Source organism: Mobula birostris, unplaced genomic scaffold, assembly GCF_030028105.1.
Source record: "Mobula birostris isolate sMobBir1 unplaced genomic scaffold, sMobBir1.hap1 scaffold_1317, whole genome shotgun sequence".
Taxonomy (NCBI): domain Eukaryota; kingdom Metazoa; phylum Chordata; class Chondrichthyes; order Myliobatiformes; family Myliobatidae; genus Mobula; species Mobula birostris.
The window spans coordinates 70021-95140 of NW_027274358.1; the positions used below are offsets into that span (position 1 = coordinate 70021).

Consider the following 25120-nt stretch of genomic DNA (forward strand, 5'->3'; position numbering starts at 1 on the left):
TGTGCAGTGACCTCTCCGTACCAGATGGGGTGATGTAACCAGTTAGAATGCTCTCCACGGTACATCAGAAGAAATTTCTTTGGTGACACACTAATTCTTCTCAGACTCCTGATGAAATGTAGCTGCATCCATGTGTTGTCCCAGAATAAGCCTTCAGGGGTTCAGCTGATGGTGACAGTAGCTTAAGTAACCGTACATTACCGTGGTGTTCAGAAGAGCGTCCCTGCACGCACAACGCATCGAACCTTGAAGCAGATGCACTACAGTAGTGGAAAACCACAAGCATGCACTCAGTGGCCACGTTATTTAGCACAGGAGGTGACGACTGAGTGTATAACACCGTTAACATGCTAACACCAGTCTCTACTAATGTAGCACCATTAATGTGTTAACACTGCACAGGGGTCGGTCAGGAGTTAGCACAACAACACCTGAGCCAGACCAGGCCTCCTGGGCCAGGTGGGCCTCTGAACAGGGGAGGCTGGGCATATCCCAGCCACGCTCTTGTGGTCTGTCTGGACTGATGGAATGATCCAAGGATCAGGAATGTGGGAGGCGGAGGACAGAAAGTGACTCCAGGGGAGGAGGAGACCCGGCAGGAGCAAGTGCTGGTCGGTGAGTGAAGGGGACTGGAACTGGAGTGATCTCTGGTTCCTTGCAGGTGGAGAGGGAGAGGGGCTGTAGGGAGCGTGTCACCAGAGAGGATGGTTCTTGCTACACGAGAGCCTGGGCTGAGTGTCTCTGCTCGTTCTTAGGAAAACCCTATGTATCGGTGATGACGAGGAACGGAGAGAGATGGTGGACCCAGTGCCAACAGAACCCAGTGATGGCACCGTATACTGCCCCAGACCTGACCCTCCAGACAACGGCTACCTTAGGGTAAGTGCTAACCCCTTACCCCTCAACTGATAGCAGTCAAAGCCATGGGTCAGTGGTAGGTAACTGGTGAACCAAGAAACAGAACAGTACAGCACAGAAACTGTGCCAGACCAAATCAATTAGTAATCAAATGGCCAACTAAACTAATCCCCTTTGCCTACACAATGTCGATATCCTTCCATTTTCCTCACATTCATGTGTCTGTCTAAACGTCTCTTAAAAGTCCCCAATGTTTCTGCCACTACCCCCACCCCAGGCAACGCATTCCAGGCACCCATCGCTCTGAGTGAAAACAAAACCTGCTTCTCACATCTCCTTTGAAATTACTGCCTCTCACCTTCAATGCATGCCCTCTGGTATTAGACATTTCAACCCTGGGAGGAAGATACTGTCTGTCTGCTCCCTCTGTGCCTCTCATAATCCTATAAAGCTCCATCAGATCTCCCCTCGCCCTCTGCCACTCCAAAGACTGCCCACATCTCTCAGCAATCTCACTGGGTGCTGGCTACACAGGGATTAGCGTACTTGATGAGAAGCGTTGGATGGCTCTGGGTTTGCACTCGCTGGAGTTTAGAAGAATGAGGAGGTAATCTCCTTGGAGCCGATCCAATATTGAAAGGCCTAGATGGAGAGGAGGTGGAAAAGGTGCTTCTAATAGTGGGGAGTCTAGAACCAGAGGGCACAGCCTCAGAATAGAAGGACATCCATTTAGAACAGAGATGAGGGGGAATTTATTCAGCCAGAGGGTGGTGAATTGGCAGAACTTATTGCCACAGATGGCTGTGCAGACCAAGTCATTGAGTATATCTAAAGCGGAGATTGATGCGTTCTTGATTAGTCAGGATGTCAAAGGTTATGGAGAGAGGGCAGCAAGATGGGGTCAAGAGGAAAAATAAATCAGCTATGATGGAATGGCAGAACAGACTCGATGGGTCGAATGGCCTAATTCCTCTCCTGTGTCTTATGGTTTTCTTATGATCTCGGCAATTCAAGCTAGGATGTGTCTGGATAGGATGCTCCCTGTAAAGATTGGTAAGGGTCAAAGTGGATATGGTGAATTTCCTTAGCTCCAGAGCTGATAGAAGTTTCTGAAACTATGAGAGGCATTGTCAGGGGTAGATGGTCATCATAAATATAGATACATCAGATAGCTTATGTACACAGATTGATGATATGTCCAGAAAGTGACACTAGACACAGGAGTGTCTGTACATAAGGTGACTGACAGCAATTGATAAAGTAGTGGTGGTTGGGGGTGTGGAGGGGTGGGTTAGTGGGTGGAGGTGTTGATCAGCCTTACTACTTGGGGAATGTGACTGTTTTTGAGTCTGGTGGTCCTGGTGTGGATGCTACATCGCCTTCTTCCTGATGGGAGTGGGACAAACAGTCCATGAGCAGGGTGGGTGGGATCCCCCATGATGTTCCTGACCCTCCTCTAGTACAGGTAATGTCGAAGGAGATGTGTGGGCCAAGGTTTGTACACAGAGTGGTGGGTGCCTGGAATGCACTGCCTGGGGGCAGATAGAACAGCAATATTCTCGAGGCTGTTAGAGAGACACATGAATGGAGAGGGATAGGGACCATGTGCATTACTTAGTTTAATTCTGCATCATGTTCAGCACAGATATGATGGGCCAAAGAGCCTCTTCCTGCCCTGTACTCGTCTCTGTTCTACAATTGGCCAATGTCTCCACCACCGTCCTATCATGAAGCAGGAAGCTGAGAGGGTGGGTACAGGCTGTTCCCACCCAGCCTATGTACAGGGGTTAAAATACCCGATTAGCAAGTGATGTCATAGACCAACAGTCTGGAGACATTGTTTCAAATCTCACCAGGGGAATTGGACACATAGAATCTTGAATATCAGCGCGAATTTGTCTTGGTAAAGGAGAAGTCTAAAACAACCCATTGTACCCAGTCCCGCCTGGTTACCAAACTTTCTCTGGGATAAGCTCAAAGATCAAAGTAAACTTATTATCTAAATATGGATATGTTATCATAATCAAATTGAGCTTCATTTTCTTACAGGACAAATAAATTTGAGAGGGTTGCCAGGATGCTGCCTGGATTAGAGAGCAGGTGCTGTAACAGGAGGCTGGACGCAGAGTGGTGGAGGCCGAGGGGAGATCTAATAGAGGTTTATAAGATCATGAGAGGTGTAGGCAACAGTATCTTTTACCCTAACAGCAGAGGGCATGCATTTAAGGTGAGAGGGCTTAATTTCAAAGGAGGTGTGAGCGGCAGTTTTTTTAAATACACACAGAGGGTGGTGGGTGCCTGGGATGTGATGCCTGGGGAGGGGGTAGAGGCAGATGCATTAGAGACTTTTAACAGATGTTTAGATTGGTACATGAACGTGAGGAAAATGGATGGCCAGGGACATCGTGGGCAAAAGGCCTGTCCTGAGCTGTACTGATCTCTGTTCTATGAATGGCCATACACACACACACACACAACCAATGTGCAAAAGAAGGCAAACTGTGGAAATAATCAGCAGGATTGAGAGCGTGAGTCTGGTAGCCAAGCTGTATGACTCCTGACCCAGAAATGGCCCAGCAAACCTCTGGGTTGTGGACAGGGCAGTCGGCAGTTCCTGGGGAGTGAGCGATCGGTATCTGACCAGATGTCACCAGAACACGGTGCTATGCTGACCTTTATACACGGTCTAAGATCAATATAACTCTTCCCTCCTATGTAGCCCTCTGGTTCTCTGGGGGGGGGTTTGAGCCCCTTGTCTAAGGAAAGAAGTGCTGGCATTGGGGAGAATCCAGAGGAGATTCACAAGGATGATTCTGGGAATGAAAGTGTTAATGTATGAGGAGCATTCGATCGCTTTGTGTCTGTACTTGGTGGAGTTTAGAAGAATGGCGGGGGATCTCATTGAAACCTATCGAATATTGAAAGGCTGAGAGAGAGTGAATGTGGTTAGGACGTTCCCTATGGTGGCGAGGGGCGAGTCTAGAACCCGAGGACACAGTCTCAGAAGAGAGGGGTGTCCATTTAGACAGAGATAAGGGGGAATTTCTTTAGCCAGAATGTGATGAATCTGTGGAATCCATTGCCAAGTCACTGGGTGGATTGAGAGTGGAGTTTGATAGGTTCTTGATTAGTCGGGGCATTAAATCAGTAGGCTGCTGAGTGCAGCAGCTCGCTGGGCTGGACGGACCGGTTCCATGCCGTATCTCTAAATAAATAAATGACTCCATCAACCTTCATGTCATTTCACCAGTAGATCATAACATCATAAGATATAGGAGCAGAATTAGGCAATTCAGCCCATCGAGTCTGCTCCCCCATTCCGTCATGGCTGATCCTGGATCCCACACAACCCCATACATCAGCCTTCCTGCCATATCCTTTAAAGCCCTGACCGACCAGCTTCCGCTTTAAATATACTCACGGACTTGGCCTCCACCGCAGTCTGTGGCAGAGCATTCCACTGATTCACTATTCTCTAGCTAAAAAAATTCTTCCTTACCTCTGTTCTGAAGGTCATTCCTCAATATTGAGGCTGTGCCCTCTAGTTCTGGATACCCCCATCATAGGAAACATCCTCTCCACATCCACCCTATCTAGTCTTTCAACATTCAGTAGGTTTCAATGAGATCCAACGCCCCCCCCCCGCATTCTTCTAAATTCCAGTGAGTGCAGGCCCAAAGCTGCCAAACACTCCTCCTATGTTAACCCCTTCATTCCCAGGAACATCCTCGTGATTTTAAAAACGTAAACACGAGGAATTCTGCAGATGCTGGAGATTCAAGCAACACACATCAAATTTGCTGGTGAATGCAGCAGGCCAGGCAGCATCTCTAGGAAGAGGTACAGTCGATGTTTCGGGCCGAAGGGTCTCGGCCTGAAATGTCGACTGTACCTCTTCCTAGAGATGCTGCCTGGCCTGCTGCGTTCACCAGCAAATTTGATGTGTGTTGCTTGATTATCCTCGTGAACCTCCTCTGGACTCTCTCCAATGACAACACATTCTTTCTGAGATAAGAGGCCCAAAACTGTTGACAATAGTCCAAGTGCAGCCTGACTAGTGTCTTATAAAGCCTCCACATTATCTCCTTGCTTTTATATCCTATTCCCCTTGAAATAAATGCCAACATTGCATTTGCCTTCTTTACCACAGACTCAACCTGTGAATTAACCTTTTGGGAGTCTTGCACGAGGATTCCTAAGTCCCTCTGCACCTCTGATGTTTAAACTTTCTCCCCATTAGATAATAGTCTGCACTATTGTTCCTTTTATCAAAATGCATTTGCACACATTTCCGAACACTATATTCCATCTGCCACTCTTTTTCCCATTCTTCCAATTTGTTTAAGTCCTGCTGCAATTGCATTGCTTCCTCAAACTATCTTTGTATCATCTGCAAACTTTGCCACAAAGCCATCAATTCCATTATGTAAATCATTGACAAACAATGTGAAATGTAGCAGTCCCAATACAGACCCCTGTGGAACACCACTAGTTACCAGCAGCCAACCAGAAAAGGCTCCTTTTATTCCCACTCGCTGCCTCCTGCCTGTCAGCCATTCCTCTATCCATGTCAGTATCTGTCCAGTAATGCCATAGGATTTTCAATAGGTACATTTAATGTCAGGGAAGTGTATACTATATACATCCTGAAATTCTTTTTCTTCACAAACTTCCATGAAAACAGTGGAGTGCCCTGAAGAATGAATGACAGTCAAACGATAGAACTCCAAACCCCTCCCTCCAGCTCCCCCTCCCACGCGTAAGCAGCAGCAAGGCGATGACCCCCCTCTCCCACCAGCAAAAAGCATCGGCATTCCCACTGAGCACTCAAACGTGCAGCAAAGCATCAGTAAAGACACAGACTTGCAGTACCCCAAAGAATACATGTTCACCCAATAATTTGACATAACACAGGCTCTCTCTCTCCCCAGTAAGGGAAAAAGGGGTGTCCCCGTTTCACAGCGAGAGGAGAGACTTAACAATTGATGTTAAAAGTCTGTGTGTCACTTTTTCCAAGCTCTGTTCCTGGAGCTTTGGCACCAAAAAGGTGCAAGACACACAACTAACCCGGCAGCTAACCCGCTGCTCCCAATGTTCCGTCTTCTCCCGCGATGCTTCAGTCGGGGCACCATCCTAGAATCAGCCCGTCTCCAAGGCCACGAAAGTCCGGAACCCTGAAGGTATACTCAGCTTCCAGGCCACGTCCTTGGAATATCAACATGCAGTCAGGTGTGAGGCCCTGAGAGCAGGTCCCATTCACACAGACTGAAGTCAGAGTGTAACTCCAGGTCAGGGTCTTCAAAAGAACCCTGAAAAGGAAAAAAAAGAGATATCAAAGATAGAAATGGAGCTGTTTCTGAAGATACAAGCAAAAGAGTCGCTGTTTAGCGCCATCTTGACTTTGCCTCGCCTCCAGTTTATCTTGTTAAGCAGCCTCATGTATGGCACCTAATCAAACGCCTTCTGAAAATCCAAGTAAATGACATCCATTGCCTCTCCTTTGTCCACCCTGCTTGTTACTTCCTCGAAGAACTCTAACAGATTTGTCAGGCAAGATTTCCCGTGACAGAAACCATGCTGATTTGACTTACTTTATCACTAGTCTCCGATTACCTTGAAACCTCATCCTGAATAATAGACTCCAACACTTTCCCGACTACTGAGATCAGGCTAACTGGCCTATAATTTCCTTTCTTTTGCCTTCCTCCCTTAAAGAGTGGAGTGACATTGGCAATCTTCCAGTCCTCTGGGACCATGCCAGAATCAAGTGATTCTTGAAAAATCATGACCAATGCACCCATTACCTCTTCAGCAACCTCTCTTGGGACTCTGGGATGTAGTCCATCTGGTCCAGGTGACTTATCCACTTTAAATCCTTTGAGGTTGCCTCGCACTTTTTCCTTTGTAATAGCAATGGCACTCACTCACTCTCCCTGACACTCACAGACCTCTGGCACACCGCTGGTGTCTTCCACAGTGAAGATAGATGTAAATTTCACAACACATATCAAAGTTGCTGGTTAACGCAGCAGGCCAGGCAGCATCTCTAGGAAGAGGTACAGTCGATGTTTCAGGCCGAGACCCTTCGTCAGGACTAACTGAAGGAAGAGCTAGTAAGAGATTTGAAAGTGGGAGGGGGAGGGGGAGATCCAAAATGATAGGAGAAGACAGGAGGGGGAGGGATGGAGCCAAGAGCTGGACAGGTGATAGGCAAAAGGGGATACGAGAGGATCATGGGACAGGAGGTCCGGGGAGAGGGAAATCACCTGTCCAGCTCTTGGCTCCATCCCTCCCCCTCCTGTCTTCTCCTATCATTTTGGATCTCCCCCTCCCCCTCCCACTTTCAAATCTCTTACTAGCTTTTCCTTCAGTTAGTCCTGACGAAGGGTCTCGGCCTGAAACGTCGACTGCACCTCTTCCTAGAGATGCTGCCTGGCCTGCTGCGTTCACCAGCAACTTTGATGTGTGTTGCTTGAATTTCCAGCATCTGCAGAATTCCTGTTGTAGACTTGCAGTATCCTGTTTTATATTATTGGCTAGTTTCTCCCCATATTTAATCTTTTCCCTTACAGCTTTTTTAGTTGCCTTTTGTTGGATTTTAAAAGCTTTCCAATCATCCAACCTCCCACTCACTTTTGCTACCTTATATGCCCTTTCCTTGGATTTTATGCAGTCCTTAACTTCCCCCTTGTCAGCCACGGTTGCCGACCCTGCCATTTCAGAACTTCTTCCTCTGTGGAACATATCTATCCTGTGCCCTATGAACTATTTGCAAATTTACCAGCCCACCTTTCCACTTCCTCATCAATCATTTATGAAAATCATGAAGAGCAGAGGTTCAAAAACAGATCCCTGCCAGTACTGACCCCCAGGCAGAATGCACTCCATCTACTAGCACCCTTTGCCGTCCGTGTCTGTTGCAGGTATCTAAGCCTCGTTACCACGTGGCGGAGCTGGTGGAGGTGATTTGTTTCACGGGACACGCTCCGACCGGGTACCAGTTCTACCGCTGTCTGCCCAACGGCTCCTGGCTCACGGAGGAACTGGAGTGTCAGCGTAAGTAAACCATGTTTTCTGTCGGAGGTAGAATCCACAATCCATATGCTCTGCTCCACTGCCTTTAACATGCTCTGCCTTTCTACAGCAGTTTTAACAGGGTAGCACCATCATCACAACATACCCGAGCACTGTGGTTGGCGTGCAGGGACGACAGAGTGACTGTGGAGAGGATGTTCTGAAGGTGGGGGAATCGAGGACCGGAGGGCATGGCCTCACAGCAGGGCATACCTCCTTTACAACGGAGGAGGAATTTCTTTCACCAGAGGGTGGAGATTCTGTGTGATTAGTTGCCATAGATGGCCCAGGAGGCCAGGTCATTGTATGTTTGAAGTGGAGGTTGATAGGTTCTTCATCTGTTACGGGGAGACGGCAGAGGAATGGGGCTGAGAAGGATAATAAACCAGCCACAGTGGATTGGCAGAGCAGACGCAACCAGCCAAAGGGCCAAATTCTGCAAGTCCTATGGAAGACACCAGCAACTCCAATTGTGGTTCAATTCAGTCTGCTGCCTGTTAAGAGCTTGCACATTTTCCCTGTCAGTCTGCAGTCTTCCTCCAGCTGCACTGGCTTCCAAAGGCATATAGGTTGGGTTAGTAACTTGTGGCCATGCTCTGTTGGCACCAGAAGCATGGCGACCCCTTGTAGGCTTCCCAACAATCCAGCACCTCCACGACCCAACACCTCCTCCACCCATCACCTCCTCCACCCATCACCTCCTCGACCCATCACCTCCTCGACTCATCACCCCCATCACCCATCACTTCCTCGACCCATCACCTCCTCAACTCATCACCCCCATAACCCATCACCTCCACCAGCCATCACCTCCATCACCCATCACTTACTCGACCCATCACCTCCTCAACCCATCACCTCCACCACCCATCACCCTCACCACCCATCACCTCCACCACCCATCACCTCCATCACCCATCACTTCCTCGACCCATCACCTCCTCAACCCATCACCCCCCATAACCCATCACCTCCTCCACCCATCACCTCCTCGACCCATCACCTCCTCGACTCATCACCCCCACCACCCATCACTTCCTCGACCCATCACCTCCTCAACCCATCACCTCCATCACCCATCACCTCCATCACCCATCACCCCCACCACCCATCACCCCCATCACCCATCACCTCCACTACCCATCACCTCCATCACCCATCACTTCCTCGACCCATCACCTCCTCAACCCATCACCCCCATAACCCATCACCTCCACCACCCATCACCCCCACCACCCATCAAGCCGACCGGACACCTGGTGACCTGTGTGTTGTGTTGCAGGGATGGTGTGCAGTCAGCCAGTGACATCTGACACAGCCATGTTACAGCCTTTCCAAGCAGAGTACAAAGTGGGCGAGCAGGTGGAGGTGAAGTGCCCCCAGGGCATGGTTTCCACAGGACACGCCCGGTACACCTGTATGGCCAGCCTCACCTGGGAACCCGAGCCTCCTGCCCAGGTCAGCTGTCGGATCGGTGAGTAACTACCATCACACCCCCCAGCGTGGTCAGGCACTGCACTCTGACAGTGGGGATGGTGGAGGGAGAATGAGAGAGAGAGAGAGAGGTAGGGAGAGGAAATGGGTGGAGGAGGGAAAGGGAGGAGGGAAAGGGAGGAGGAAATGAATTGTTGAAATCTTCATATTCTTTTTAGATCCTAACTTGCTGAAGAAATGAAATTGTTTCGTTTTTACTCCCAGCTATGTGTTTGTCTGCATGTGTGTGTGTGTGTGTGTGTGTGTGTTAATGTGTGAATGTGATTGTGTGTGTTTGTGTGTGTGTGTGTGTGTCTGTAGGTGCCTCTGTGTGTGTGTGTGTGTGTGTGTGTGTTTGTGTGAATGTGATTGTGTGTGTTTGTGTGTGTGTGTGTGTCTGTAGGTGCCTGTGTGTGTGTGTGTGTGTGTGTGTGTGTTAATGTGTGAATGTGATTGTGTGTGTGTGTGTGTCTGTAGGTGCCTGTGTGTGTGTGTGTGTGTGTGTTAATGTGTGAATGTGAGTCTGTGTGTGTGTGTCTGTGTGTGTGTGTGTGTGTGTGTGTGTGTGTTTGTGTGTGTGTGTGTGTGTCTGTAGGTGCCTCTGTGTGTGTGTGTGTGTGTGTGTGTTAATGTGTGAATGTGATTGTGTGTGTTTGTGTGTGTGTGTGTGTCTGTAGGTGCCTGTGTGTGTGTGTGTGTGTGTGTGTGTTAATGTGTGAATGTGATTGTGTGTGTGTGTGTGTGTGTGTGTCTGTAGGTGCCTGTGTGTGTGTGTGTGTGTGTGTGTTAATGTGTGAATGTGAGTCTGTGTGTGTGTGTCTGTGTGTGTGTGTGTGTGTGTGTGTGTGTGTGTGTGTGTCTGTGGGTGCCTGTGTGTACAGTGCCTATAAAAAGTATTCATCCTTCACCCTCCCCCTGGAAGTTTTCGTGTTTTATTGTTTTACAACAGGGAATCACAGTGGATTTAATTTGGCTTTTTTTTGACAATGATTTTTCTTTTGTGTCAAAGTGAAAACAGATCTCTACAAAGTGATCTAAATTAATTACAAATATAAAACACAAAATAATTGACTGTATAAGTATTCACCTCCTTCAAGTCAGTATTTAGTAGATGCACCTTTGGCAGCAACTACAGCCTTGAGTCTGTGTAGATAGGTCTAAATTTTCCCCATTCTTCTTTACAAAACTGCTCAAGCTCTGTCAAATTGCACAGAGATCGTGAGTGAGCAGCCCTTTTCAGGTCCAGCCACAAATTCTCAATCAGATTGCGGTCTGGACTCTGACTTGGCCACTCCAAGACATTAACTTTGTTGTTTTTAAGCCATTCCTGTGTAGCTTTGGCTTTATGCTTGGGGTCATTTTCTTGCTGGAAAACAACTCTCCTGCCAAGCCACAGTTCTCTTTCAACCTGCATCAGATTTTCTTCCATTCATTTTGCTGCATTCATTTTATCCTCTAGATTCGCAAGCCTTCCAGGCCCTGCTGCAGAGAAGCATCACCATAGCTACCACCATGCTTCACGGTTGGGATGGTGTGTTTTTGATGATGTGCAATGTTTGGTTTATGCCGAGCATAACATTTAATCTGATGGCCAAAAAGCTCAATTTTGGTTTCATCAGACCATAGAGCCTTCTTCCAGCTGACTTCAGTCTCCCACTTGCATTGAGTTTGCCAGAAGGCATGTGCGAGTCTTTGAAGTCAGTTGGAAGGAGGTTCTGCAGTCAGATGAAACCAAAATTGAGCCTTTTAGTCGAGATTTCATGTGAGTTTTTTTCAACAGTGGCTTTCTCTTTGCCACTCTCCCATAAAGCTGTGACTGGTGAAGCACCCGGGCAACAGTTGTTGTCTGCACAGTCTCTCCCATCTCAGCCACTGAAGCCTGTAACTCCTCCAGAGTTGTCACAGGTCTCTTGATGACCCCCCTCACTAGTCCCCTTCTTGCACGGTCACTCAGTTTTTGAGGACGGCCTGCTCTGGGCAGTTTACAGCTGTGAAATATTCTTTCTATGTCTGGGTGTTCGACTTAAATTTTCTTGTATCCATCTCCTGACTTGTGCTTTTCAATAACCTTTTTGCGGAGCTGTATGGAGTGTTCTTTTGTCTTCGTGGTGTAGTTTTTGCCGGGATACTGACTCACCAGCAGTTGGACCTTCTAGATACAGGTGTATTTTTACTACAATCAAATGAAACACTTTGACTGCACAGAGATGATCTCCAAAAACTATTAGGAGGGACAACCTACCTGGGGGAAGCAACAGTGGTCACGCCTCTGGCACTGAGTCTGGCCCTGTTGCTCAGAAGGGTAGGGGACGGAAGAGGGTGGCAGTAGTGATAGAGGACTCTATAGTTAAGGAGACAGATAGGCGATTCTGCGGATGTGGAAAGGAAACCCTCCCAGGTGCCAGGGTCTATGATGTTTCTGAACACGTCTACAATATCCTGAAAAGGGACGGTAAGCAGATCCTCCCGGGAGGGGGGAGAAGATGGCGGCGCAATGGCAGCGTGCGCGGCAACTTCAGTGATGATGTCTGTTATCTGTCAAGTAGGGGACTGTGCACAATTCTGATTTGATAGAGACAGACATGAGAGTACGGAGGAACATCTGGAAAACTTCTGAAATGCCCGCTTCGCTGCCGCTGCTACTGTGTGGTAACCAGAATCTCTGGAGCTGAAGGCCCGGAATCCTCAGCTTTGCGTGTTTCAGCGGTCGGGGAGAGGTTGAAGGCGCTCGGCAGAGGATTGCGCTCGGGAGGCTGTATCGGAGAAGCTGGTTGGAAGCTCGAAGTTTTCGGACGGATGGACTCAGTGTCGGCTGTGGTCGGCTGCTTCCAAGGCATCGTCAAGTTGACGGTGCCTGGAGGTTTATGGTAGGGAGTTTCTCCCTTTTGCCACCTGCTATCGGAGACTCGGGAGTCGATCGACTCGGGGACTTTTGAGACTTTATTTACTGTGCCCATGGTTTGTTCTTCATCAAATTATGGTATTGCTTTGCACTGCTGTAACTATATGTTATAATTATGTGGTTCTGTCAGTTTTAGTCTTTGGTTTGTCCTGTTTTTCTGTGATATCACTCCGGAGAAATATTGTATCATTTCTTAATGCATGTATGCATTTCTAAATGACAATAAACGAGGACTGAGTGTTTTCATAATCTGAAAAAAAGCAGCTAGAAGTCATGGTAGATACTGGTACCAATGACACAGGTAGAAAGAGAGGAGGTCCTGATAAAAGAACACAGGGAGTTAGGAAGGAAGCTGAGAAGCAGGACCTCAAGGGTAGTAATCTTGGGATTGCTGCCTGTGCCATGTGACAGAGAGGATAGAATGAGGTGGAGGATAAATGCGTGGCTGAAGAACTGGAGCAGGGGGCAGGGATTCATATTTCTGGATCATTGGGACCTCATCTGGGGCAGGTGGGACCTGCACAAAAGGGATGTGTTGTACTTGATGTCGAGGGGGGCCAATATTCTTGCAGGCAGGTTTACTAGTGCTATTGGGAGTGGTTTAACCTAATATGGCAGGGGGATGGGAACCGGTGTGATAGAGCTGAGGATGAGCCAGCAGGTTTACCAGTAGATGATGGGTGTAAGATGAACGTAAGGAAGGACAAGCCAATGACTGGGTACAAATACAGACAGAGCAAAGAGTTAAATTGTACCACAGAGGCAAAATACAAAAGGGTGAAGATTGCAGGACTGAAGGTGTTGTATTTAAATGCACATAGCATTCGGAATGAGGTGGATGAATTTGTGGCGCAGTTAGAGATTGGTCGGTGTGACATTGTGGGCATTACTGAGTTGTGGCTCAAAGAAGGCCGGAGTTGGGAGCTTAACATCAAAGGATATATTTTATATCAAAATGGCAGGTAGGAAAACATAGGCGGTGGAGTGGTTCTGTTGGTAAGAGATGGAATAACATCTTTAGAAAGAGGTGACACAGGGTCAGAGAATGTTGAATCTTTGTGGGTGAAATTAAGGAATTGCTAGGGTAAAAAACCATTATGGGAATCATATATAGGCCTCCAAATAGTAGCTAAGATGTGGTCGCAAAGGGAGTTGGAAAAGGCATGTAATAAAGGTTATGTCACAATTGTAATGGGAGACTTCAATATGCAAAGGGATTGGGAAAATCATGTTGGTGTCGGATTGCAAGAGACGGAGTTTGTTGAATACCTATGTGATGGCTTGTGCTTGAGTTTACTAGAGGAAAGGCAATCTTCTAGTGGGTGTTGTGTAATAACCCAGATCTTATTAGGGAGCTTAATGTAAGGGAACCCCTAGGAGACAGTGATCATAATATGATTGAATTGATACTGCAATTTGAGAGGGAGTAGCACAAGTCACGTGTCTGTATCGCAGTGGAATAAAGGGACTTACAGAGGCATGAGAGAGGAGCTTGCCCAGGTGGGTTGGAGGAGCATACTGACGGGGATGATAGCAGAGCAGAGATAGCTGAAGTTTTTGGGAATAGTTCACAAGGTGCATGATAGATATGCCCCACAGAGGACGAAGTTCTCATTGCCAAGGAAAGGGCATATAATGTAGTAAAAGTGAGTGGGAAGTTGAATGATTGGGAAGTTTTCAAAATCCAACCAAAGGGAACTACAAAAGCTGTAAGAAGGGAAAAAGATGAAATATGAGGGCAGACCAGCCAATAATATAAAACAGGATACCAGAAGTTTTTTTCCGTAATATAAAGTGTAAAAGGGAGGTGAGGGTTCACATTGGACCACTGGAAAATGATGCTGGTAAGGTAGTAATGGGGTGCAAAGAAACGTCAGATGAACTTAATGGGTACTTTGCATCAGTCTTCACTGTGGGAGACAATAGCGTCGTGCCAGAGGTCTGTGAGTGTCAGGGAGCAGGAGTGAGGGCCATTGCTATTACAAAGGAAAATGTGCTAGGCAAACTCAAAGGTCTTAAGTTGGAGAGTCTAAGTCACCTGGACCAGATGGACTACATCCCAGAGTCCTGAGAGAGGTTGCTGAAGAGATAATGGGTGCATTGGTCATGGTCTTTCAATAATCACTTAATTTTGGCATGGTCCCAGAGGACTGGAAGATTACAAGTGTCACTCCACTCTTTAAGAAGGGAGGAAAGCAAAAGAAAGGAAATTATAGGCAGTTAGCCTGACCTCAGTGGTTGGGAGAATGTTGGAGTCCATTATTAAGGATGAGGTTTTTCAGGTCCTTGGAGACTAGTGATAAAATAAGTTATCAGTACCTCCAGTTGAACTCTGACCTTTTTGTGTGTTTCCCCCCTAGCTGTCAGTCTGTGGTTTTGTATTGCCATGAGCGCCTGTCCTCGCTCCTGCTCTACTCTGGCCCCTGTATTACTGAGTACTCCATCTCTCACCTGTCTCTCATTATTACCTGTATTGCTGCCACCTGGGTCTCATTGTGCTCCACCTATCATCTGCCTCTCTGTTTATTCTCAGTGTATTTCAGTCCTGTGTTTTCACCTATTTGTTGCCAGATTGTGCTAATGAATTTTCCTGAGCCTTTCCAGCATGTCTGTCTGTCTACTCTGCTTGTTTCCTGATTCTGGTTTTTGGATTTCTCTGGATGTTTTGATCTCTGCCTGAACTTTGACACCAACTTTGTTTGCACCTCGGGATTTGTTACTCAATTAATATCACTGTGTGCACAGTACTGGGTCTGCGATTGCATCCCTGCTCCAGTGCCCTGACATAAGTCAAAGTCAGTATGGTTTCTGTAAGGGGAAATCTTGCCTGACAAATCTTCGAGGAAATAACAAGCAGGGTGGACAAAGGAGAGGCAGTGGATGTCACTCACTTGGATTTTCAGAAGGCATTTGATAAGGTGCCACACATGAGGCTGCTTAACAGATAAAATCCTGTGGTGTTACAAGAAAGATACTGGCATGGATAGAGGAATGGCTGACAGGCAGGAGGCAGCGAATGGGAATAAAATTGGCCTTTTCTGGTTGGCTGCCGGTGACTAGTGTGTTCCTCAGGAGTCAGTATTGGAACTGCTGCTTTTCACATTTTTTGTCTGATTCAGATAACGGACTTGATGCCTTTGTGGCAAAGTTTGCGGATGATACGAAGATGAGAGGAGGGGTAGGTAGTGCTGAGGACGCGGTGTGATTGCAACAGGACTCAGACAAATTGGAAGAATGGACAAAAAAGTGGCAGACGGGAAACAGTGTTGGGAAATGTATAATAATGTAACTTGGTGAAAGGATCAATAGTGTGGACTATTATCTAAATGGGGAGAAGGTTCAAGCTTCAGAGGTGCGGAGGGACTTAGGAGTCCTCGTGCAAGACTCCGAGAAGGTTAATTCACAGGTTGAGTCTGGTAAAGAAGGCAAATCAATGATGGCATTTATTTCAAGGGGAACAGAATATAAAAGCAAGGAGATAATGCTGAGCCTTTATAAGGTTTCAAAGGTGCATTTAATGTCAGAGAAATGTATACAATTTACAACCCGAAATGCTTTTTCTTTGCAATCATCCACGAAAACAGAGGGGTGCTCCAAAGAATGAATGACAGTTAAATGTTAGAACCCCAAAGTCTTTTCCCCCCCCCAGCTCCCCTCCCTCCTGCGTGTAAGCAGCAGCGAGCTACAATCCCTCCCCCACCAGCAAAAAAAAAGCATCAGCACCCGCCACCGAGCACTCAAGCGTGCAGCAAAAGCGACAGGTTCTCGATGTTAAAAGTCCATTGCGTCGCTTTTTCTGAACTCTGTGCCCAAAGATCTCAGGCCTCTGGGCACGCAGCCAGAGATCCTTCAGCTCCCACGACACACCGGTCTGGGACATCGACCTTCAACCTGCCCATCTCCAGAGCCCCGAGAACCCAGGCCTCCAAGGGCGAGCCGAAATCTTGGGCCATGCCCTTGGCACGTCAGATAACAGCAGTCATGACCCCCTGAGAGCGTGTCCCATTCCTGCAAAGAACCATAGTCAGCGTGTAACTCCAGGTCAGGGTCTTCAAAAGAACCCTGAAAGGGAAAAATAGAGCTGTTAAAGATGGAATACAAGACATTAGTCAGGCTGCACTTGGAGTACTGTCAACAGTGTTGGCCCCACATCTCGAAAAGGATGTGTTGTCATTGGAGAGAGTCCAGAGGAGGTTCACGAGGATGATTCCAGGAATGATGGGGTTAACATATGAGGAGTGTTTGGCAGCTTTGGGCCTGTAGTCACCGGAATTTAGAAGATTGTGTGAGAATCTCATTAAAACCTACCGAAAGGACTAATAGGGTGGATATGGAGGGAATGCTTCCTATGGTGGGGGTAACCAGAACTGGAGGGCACAGCCTTAAATCTGAGGGGCAACCTTTTAGAACGGAAGTAAGGGGGTTTTTTTAGCCAGAGAATAGTGAATCTGTGGAATGCTCTGCCTCAGACTGCGGTGGAGGCCAAGTCCGTGGGTATATTCAAAGCGGAAGTTGATAGATTCCTGATTGGTCAGGGATATGGCGAGAAGGCAGGTGTATGTGGTTGAGTGGGATCTGGAATCAGCCATGATGGAATGACGAAGCAGACTCGATGGGCTGAATGGCCTAATTCTGGTCTAATGTCTTGTGTTCTTATGGTGTGTGTGTGTCTGTCTGCATGTGTGTGTATAGGTGTGTGTGCGAGTCTGTCTGCGTGTGAATGTGTGTTTGTGCGCATGTCTGTGTATGTGTATCCATGCGAATGGGCTACGTGTGTGTGTGTGTAACTGTGTCTCTATGTGTGCGTGTGTGTGACTGTGTATGAGTATGTGTCTGTGTGATTTGAGTGTGAGACTGTGGGTATCTGTGCTTGTCTGTGTCTGTATGTCTGTGTGTGTATGGGGTGTGTGTGGGGGGGGGTCTGTGTACATGTTATGCGTGTGTGTGTGTATAGGTGTGTGCGGGTGTACGTTTGTGTGTGCCTGTGTATCTGTGTGTTTTGAGCGTGTGTGGTTGTGTATGTGCCTGTGTGTGCAGGTGTGCATTTGTCTGTGTTTCTGTGTCTGCGTGTGTGCTTCTGTGTGTGTGATTGTGCGTGTTTGTACATATCTAGGTGTGTGTAGCTGTGTGTGCGAGGGTGACTGTGTGTGTTTTGCAGGTGTATGTGTGTGTATAACTCTGTGTGTGGGAGTGTGCGTGCGCCTGTATGTGTGTGTGTTTTGTGGGTATTGTCTGTATGTGTGTCTGTGTGCATGTGTGTGACTGTGTATGTGTACGAGGGTGTGTGTCTGTGTATGCATCTGTATGTGTGAGGTTGTAGGTGTGTGTGTGTTGTGCATATGTAGGTGTGTGTGGATATGTATGTTTTGTGGGTGTGTTTGTGTGTGACTGTATGAGTATATGTGTCTGTGCATCTGTGTGTGTGCGAGACAGTATAGGTGTTTGTGTCTGCATGTGTGTGTCTTTGTGTGCATGTGTGTTGTGTAAGTGTTTGTGTGGGTGTTGGCACGTGACCAAGTAGTTAAGGCATCGGTCTAGTGATCTGAAGGTCACTAGTTCGAGTCTTGGCTGAGGCAGCGTGTTGTGTCCTTGAGCAAGGCACTTAACCATGCATTGCTCTGCAACGACACTGGTGCCAAGCTGTATGGGTCCTAGTGCCCTTCCCTTGGACAACATCGGTGGCGTGGAGAGGGGAGACTTGCAGCATGGGCAACTGCCAGTCTTCCATACAACCTTGCCCAGGCCTGCGCCCTGGAAACCTTCCAAGGCGCAAATCCATGGTCTCATTATTGTCTGTGTGTGTTTGTATTTGAGCTTTTGTGTGGGTGTGGGTGTGCGCGTGCATATCTGTGTGCATTCTAAGGGAGATTGTGTGTCTACTGTATGTGTTGATTATATTATAGGCCTTCCAACACCCAGTGGGAAATTGGGTAATTTACATGCAGCAGGCAGAAGAAAGATGGTTGTTCTGGTGAGACTTTAATTTGAACAATATTTACCAGAACTCCCTCAGTGCTGGAGGGTTAGTTCGGGCCGACTTTTCTTGGTGCATCCAGGAAAGTCTCGTGGCACAAAACACGGGTAGTCCAACCAGGGAAGGGTCTGTACTGGACCAACACACAAAATTCAGCATCTGTACGGGAAATGAGCCCTCGACAAACGGCTTTTGAGTCATGTGGGTCAGACACCCATTGTCCTGTCCACTACTCCTGTCACAGTTGTCCTTTGCCTCTAATCTCAGTCACTTCTCTGTGCAGCGGTCGACACCAGTGGATGCCCCCTGGGGCAAAAGCAAAGTGGCTCAGGATGTGTCTGCATGTCTTCAGAGCAGGACTGTGGGTAGGTTACACACAGGCCAGGCTGGCCTTGTCTGTCTCTCACTCTTGGGCTGCTAGTCTGGCTCTCACTCTCAGTCTATCTGAGTCTTTGTCTCACCCTCTCTGTGTGAGTCTGTGTCTCATCCTCTGTCTGTCTGGGTCTGTGTCTCACTGTCTGTCAGTCTGAGTCCATGTCTCATCCACTGTTTCAGTCTGTGTCTCACCCTCTGTCTGTCTGAGTCTGTGTCTCATTGTCTGTCAGTCTATCTGAGTCTGTGCCCCACCCACTATTTCAGTTTGTATCTCACCCACTGTCTGTCTGACTGGGTCTTTGTCTGACCCTCTGTCCATCAGTCTGTCTGAGTCTATGTCTCACTGTCTGTCAGTCTATCTGAGTCTGTGCCTCACCCACTATTTCAGTCTGTGTCTCACCCTCTGTCTGACTGGGTCTTTGTCTGACCCTCTGTCTGTCAGTCTATCTGAGTCCGTACCTCGCCCACTATTTCAGTCTGTGTCTCACCCTCTGTCTGTCTGGGTCTGTGTCTCACTGTCTGTCTGACTGTATCTTTGTCTGACCCTCTGTCTATCAGTCTGTCTGAGTCTGTGTCACACTGTCTGTCTGACCCTCTGTCTGTCTGGGTCTTTGTCTCACTGTCTGTCTGACTGGGTCTTTGTCTGACCCTCTGTCAGTCTATCTGAGTCTGTGTCTCACCCTCTGTCTGGGTCTGTGTCACACTGTCTGTCTGGGTCTTTGTCTGACCCTCTGTCTGTCAGTCTATCTGAGTCCGTACCTCGCCCACTATTTCAGTCTGTGTCTCACCCTCTGTCTGTCTGGGTCTGTGTCTCACTGTCTGTCTGACTGTATCTTTGTCTGACCCTCTGTCTATCAGTCTGTCTGAGTCTGTGTCACACTGTCTGTCTGACCCTCTGTCTGTCTGGGTCTTTGTCTCACTGTCTGTCTGACTGGGTCTTTGTCTGACCCTCTGTCAGTCTATCTGAGTCTGTGTCTCACCCTCTGTCTGGGTCTGTGTCACACTGTCTGTCTGGGTCTGTGTCTGACCCTCTATGTCTGCCTGCATGTTTGAATGTCTACTGTCATGCGTATGGTGGGTGTCCATCTGTTTTATTCTGAAATCTCTACACGTGTTACATGTATGTCACGTGTCACATGTAGGTACTTCTGCGGCATGGACAAATTTCACCTCATACAGTGCCTTGCAAAAGTATTCAGCCCCCACGACGATTGTCACAGTTCACTGTATCATTTTCTAAATTTAAAATGTGTTGCGGTAGGATTCTTTGAGCTTATCTACAAAACACTGTGTATCATGTCAAATCGAAGGAAAAATTCTGAAACCTGTTAACAATTGACTAAAAATTTAAAAACCAAACTTGTGAGGCTGAAAAGGTATTCATCCCCTTTGTAATTACTACAGTAATGTTGCTCGGGTGCAGTACAGAATATTACCTTACCATCCGTCTGTCTCGAAGGACAATGGATAGTGGTACTGGGGTGACCTCTCCAGGGCACGAGCATGGGTGGAAGGTATGGAGATCCTCAGACGCCCAGTCGTCAAGATCCCCCTTTCAGCCTCACCAGTCTGGTCCAAAGGAAAGCTTATGAAACAATCTGTTTGTCTCCACCTTGGCTGCAGGAGCTGCCGGGAGGATGTTCAATGACGTCCAGCCATCTTAGGGGCTCCACTCTGGATTTGCTGTCTGGGTTTACTCCCATAGCCTTCGCCTCTCCTGAGGCTGCCCACAAGGCAGTGGGGCTATTTACCCATAGCTGGGGTGACCCAGTTACCTTACCAACTCACCCAATTTGCTGATGTAGAAAACTGGAGGATCACCTGTTTTCACTGAAGTCATAAGAATAAGTGCCCCCTCTCCTTGTAACGTCCAACAGTGTGGGAGGTTGGTAGGCTTTCAACAGACCAAACCAAACGAAGACAGAAGAGCATTCAAGAGAAGACAGGGAAATAAGACCATAAGACAAAGGAGCAGAAGTCGGCCATTTGGCCCATCGAGTCTGCTCTGCCATTTTATCACGAGCTGATCCATTCTCCTATTTAGTCCCACTCTCCTGCCTTCTCACCATAACCTTTGATGCCCTGGCTACTCAGATACCTATCAATCTCTGCCTTAAATACACCCAATGACTTGGCCTCCACTGCTGCCCGTGGCAACAAATTCCACAGATTTACCATCCTCTGACTAAAAAAATTTCTTCGCATCTCTGTTCTGAATGGGCGCCCTTCAATCCTTAAGTCATGCCCTCTCGTACTAGACTCCCCCATCATGGGAAACAACTTTGCCGCATCCACGCTGTCCACGCCTTTCAACATTCAAAATGTTTCTATGAGGTCTCCCCTCATTCTTCTAAACTCCAAGGAATACAGTCCAAGAGCGGACAAACGTTCCTCATATGTTAACCCTCTCATTCCCAGAATCATTCCAGTGAATCTTCTCTGAACCCTCTCCAACGTCAGCACATCCTTTCTTAAATAAGGAGCCCAAAACTGCCCACAGTACTCCAAGTGAGGTCTTACCAGTGCCTTATAGAGCCTCAACATCACATCCCTGCTCCTATACTCTATTTGCCTTCTTCACTACCAACTCAACCTGGAGGTTAACTTTAAAGGTATCCTGTATGAGGACTCCCAAGTCCTGTTGCATCTCAGAACTTTGAATTCTCTCCCCATTTAAATAATAGTCTGTCCATTTATTTCTTCTGCCAAAGTGCATGACCATACACTTTCCAACATTGTATTTCATTTGCCACTTCTCTACCCATTCTTCCAATCTATCCAAGTCTCTCTGCATACTCTGTTTCCTCAGCACTGCCGGCCCCTCCACCTACCTTCGTATCGTCAGCAAACTTAGCCACAAAGCCATCTATTCCATAATCCAAATCGTTGATGTACAATGTAAAAAGAAGCGGCCCCAACACGGACCCCTGTGGAACACCACTGGTAACTGGCAGCCAACCAGAATAGGATCCCTTTATTCCCACTCTCTGTTTCCTGCCAATCAGCCAACGCTCTATCCACATTTGTAACTTTCTCGTAATTCCATGGGCTCTTATCTTGTTAAGTAGCCTCATGTGTGGCACCTTGTCAAAGGCCTTCTGAAAATCCAAATATACAACATCCACTGCATCTCCCTTGTCTAGCCTACTGGTAATTTCCTCAAAAAATTGCAATAGGTTTGTCAGGCAGGATTTTCCTTTAAGGAATCGATGCTGAGTTGTGCCTATCTTGTCATATGCCTCCAGGTACTCCGTAACCTCATCCTTGACAATCGACTCCCAACAACTTCCCAACCACCAATGTCAAGCTAAATAGATAGATAGATAGATAGATAGATAGATATACTTTATTAATCACGAGGGAAATCTGGGTTCGTTACAGCCGCACCAACCAAGAATAGAGTGTAAATATAGCAATACAAAAACCCCCAACAATCAAACAACAAAATGCAAACTATGCCAGATGGAAAATAAGTCCAGGACCAGTCTATTGGCTCAGGGTGTCTGACCCTCCACGGGAGGAGCTGCACGTTCGATGGCCACAGGCAGGAACGACCTCCCGTGCCGCCAAGTGTTGTATCACGATGGAATGTGGCCGAAGTCCAACAGTAAAAAGTTCAATATCTAGTCTGCAAACACATTCCTCGATCGTAATATGCCCCAGATTGCACCATCCATTGTTAACCAGATCAGTAAGCACCCAACTCCTTTACGCTTACCGCTCTCAGTGCACTTCCGGTCAGCCGGAACGGTATTACCCACTGAACTCCTCTTCTCCAAAAGTCTCTGTTGTCTCGACCCGGTCCTCTTTCCTCGGCTTTGTGATCCCCCTCTGTGTGTTTTCCTCCGGATTTCAGCAGGGGTGTCCGCCACTCTGCTTGCTAAACCGGCCGGCATTAGCTGGAATACACAATGCGACCTTGCTTCTGTCCCACGTGTCGGGATGCAACCATTTCCAGCGCTAAAGAAAACCCAAATAAAACTCTCTCTACCAGCATGTTAGAGAGGGTGCAGCTTCGACGTGTTACCGTGAGAAAAAAAAAACAAAAAATAATGTAAATTAAAAAGCAAGAAGAAGAAAGTAAGAATGGATCGGAACGGCTGTACCAGGCTGCATGCACGACTGGTGCATGCGCGCTAACCGGTCTATAATTTCTTTCAACACACATCAAAGTTGCTTTTTGCTTTCTTGCCCCCTTCTTAAATAGCGGATTGACATTTGCAATCTTCCAATCCTCTGGAACCATGCCAGAATCCATTGAATTTTGAAAGATCATTGCTAATGCCTCCGCAATCTCCACAGTTACTTGCTTCAGAAAACGAGGGTGCATTCCATCTGGTCCAGGAGATTTATCCACCCTTCGACTATTCAGCTTCCTGAGTACTTTCTCTGTCGTAATTGTGATTGTGCACACTTCTCTTCCCTGACACCCTTGAGTGTCCGGTATACTGCTGATGTCTTCCTCAGTGAAGACTGATGCAAAATACTTGTTCAGTTCCTCCGCCATCTCCTTATCTCCCATTACAATTTCTCCAGCATCATTTTCTATCAGTCCTATATCTATTCTCACCTGTCTTTTACTCTTTATATATTTGAAAGAGCTTTTAGTATTCTCTTTGATATTATTTGCTAGCTTCCTTTCATAGTTCATCTTTTCCCTCTTAATGACCTTCTTAGTTTCCTTTTGTAAGCTTTTAAAAACTTCCCAATCCTCTGTCTTCCCACTAATTTTTGTTTCCTTGTATGCCCTCTCCTTTGCTTTAACTTTGACTTGTCAGCCACGGTTGCATCCTTTTTCCATTCGAAAATTTCTTCTTTATTGGAATATACCTGTCTTGCACCTTCCTCTCTTCTCGCATAAACTCCAACCACTGCTGCTCTGCCGTCCTACCCGCTAGTGTCCCTTTCCAATCAACTTTGGCCAGGTCCTCTCTCATGCCACTGTAATTTCCTTTACTCCACTGAAATACTGACACATCGGATTTCAGCTTCTCTTTCTCAAATTTCACAGTGATCTCAATCATGTTATGATCACTGCCTCCTAAGGGTTCCTTCACCTCAATCTCTCTAATCACCTCCAGTTCATTACACAATACCCAATCCAGTACAGCCGATCCCCTGGTGGGCTCAACAACAAGCTGTTCTAAAAAGCCATCTCGCAGGCATTCTACAAATTCTCTCTCTTGAGATCCAGTGCCGACCTGATTTTCCCAATCCACTCGCATGTTAAAATCCCCCACAATTATCATAACACTGCTCTTCTGACAAGCCTTTTCTATTTCCTGTTGTAATTTGTAGTCCACATCACTGCAGCTGTTTGGAGGCCTGTATATAACTGCCATCAGGGTCCTTTTACCCCTGCTATTTCTTAGCTCAACCCATAAAGATTCTGCACCTTCCGATCCTATGTCACCTCTTTCTAATTTAGTATCATTTCTTACCAATAAGGCCACGCCACCCCCTCTGCCTACCTTCCTATCCTTCCGATACACCGTGTATCCTTGGACGTTCAGCTCCCAGAGACATGCATCCTTTAGCCACGTCTCAGTGATGGCCACAATATCAAACCTGCCAATCTGTAGCTGTACAACAAAATCATCCACCTTATTCCTTATGCTGTGTGCATTTAAGTACAGCACCCTAAGACCAGTATTTGGTACTTTTCGCTTTGATTTCACTGCAACTTTATTGCACTGCAACTCATCCCAATGGTTGCAAATTTGCCCCATCACCTGCCTGTCTTTCCTGACATCTTTACTGCTCACTATCTTAGATTTATTTCTGTTTTCCCCTTCCTCCGCTCTGTCATTCCGGTTCCCATCACCCTGCCAAATTAGTTTAAACCCTCCCTAACAGCTCTATTAAACCTTCCTGCCAGGATATTGGTCCCCTTCGAGGTCAGGTGTAACCCGTCCTTTTTGAACAGGTCATACTTCCCCCAGAAGAGATCCTAATGATCCAAGAATCTGAAGCCCTGCCCCCTGCACCAGTCTCTCAGCCACGCATTCATCTGCCTGATCCTACTATCCTTGCCCTTGCTAGCACGTGGCACAGGTAGCAATCCCGAGATTACTACCCTGGAGGTCCTGCTTCTCAGCTTCCTTCCTAACTCCTGGAAATCTCTCTTCAGGACTTCCTCCTTTGTCCTATCTATGTCATTGGTACCAACATGTACCAAGACAACTGGCTGCTCACCCTCCCCCTTCAGAATATTCTGGCCCTGATCCGAGACATCCCGTACTCTGGCACCTGGGAGGCAACACACCATGCGTGTATCTCTATCAGGCTCACAGAATCTCCTGTCCGTTCCCCTGACTATGGAATCCCCTATGACTACTGCATTCCTCTTCTCCCTCCTTCCCTCCTGCACAACAGCGCCAGGCTCAGTGCCAGAGACCCAGTCACCGTGGGCGTCCCCTGTCAGGTCACCCCCTCAACAATATCCAGAACAAGATATTTGTTGC

The 25120-nt window shown here is 47.3% G+C and overlaps 1 protein-coding gene across 1 annotated transcript in view; it reads left to right on the forward strand.

Moving 5' to 3' along the window:
- The first annotated feature begins 728 nt into the window (after nucleotides 1-728).
- Nucleotides 729-25120, forward strand: part of LOC140192391 (complement component C6-like) — a 28463-nt gene continuing 4071 nt past the window's right edge. The window contains exons 1-4 of the mRNA XM_072250038.1: nucleotides 729-879; nucleotides 7782-7914; nucleotides 9215-9406; nucleotides 18565-18646. Of these exons, the coding sequence (XP_072106139.1) occupies nucleotides 796-879; nucleotides 7782-7914; nucleotides 9215-9406; nucleotides 18565-18646 (491 nt within the window). The 5' untranslated portion in view covers nucleotides 729-795. The remainder of the gene's footprint in view (nucleotides 880-7781; nucleotides 7915-9214; nucleotides 9407-18564; nucleotides 18647-25120) is intronic.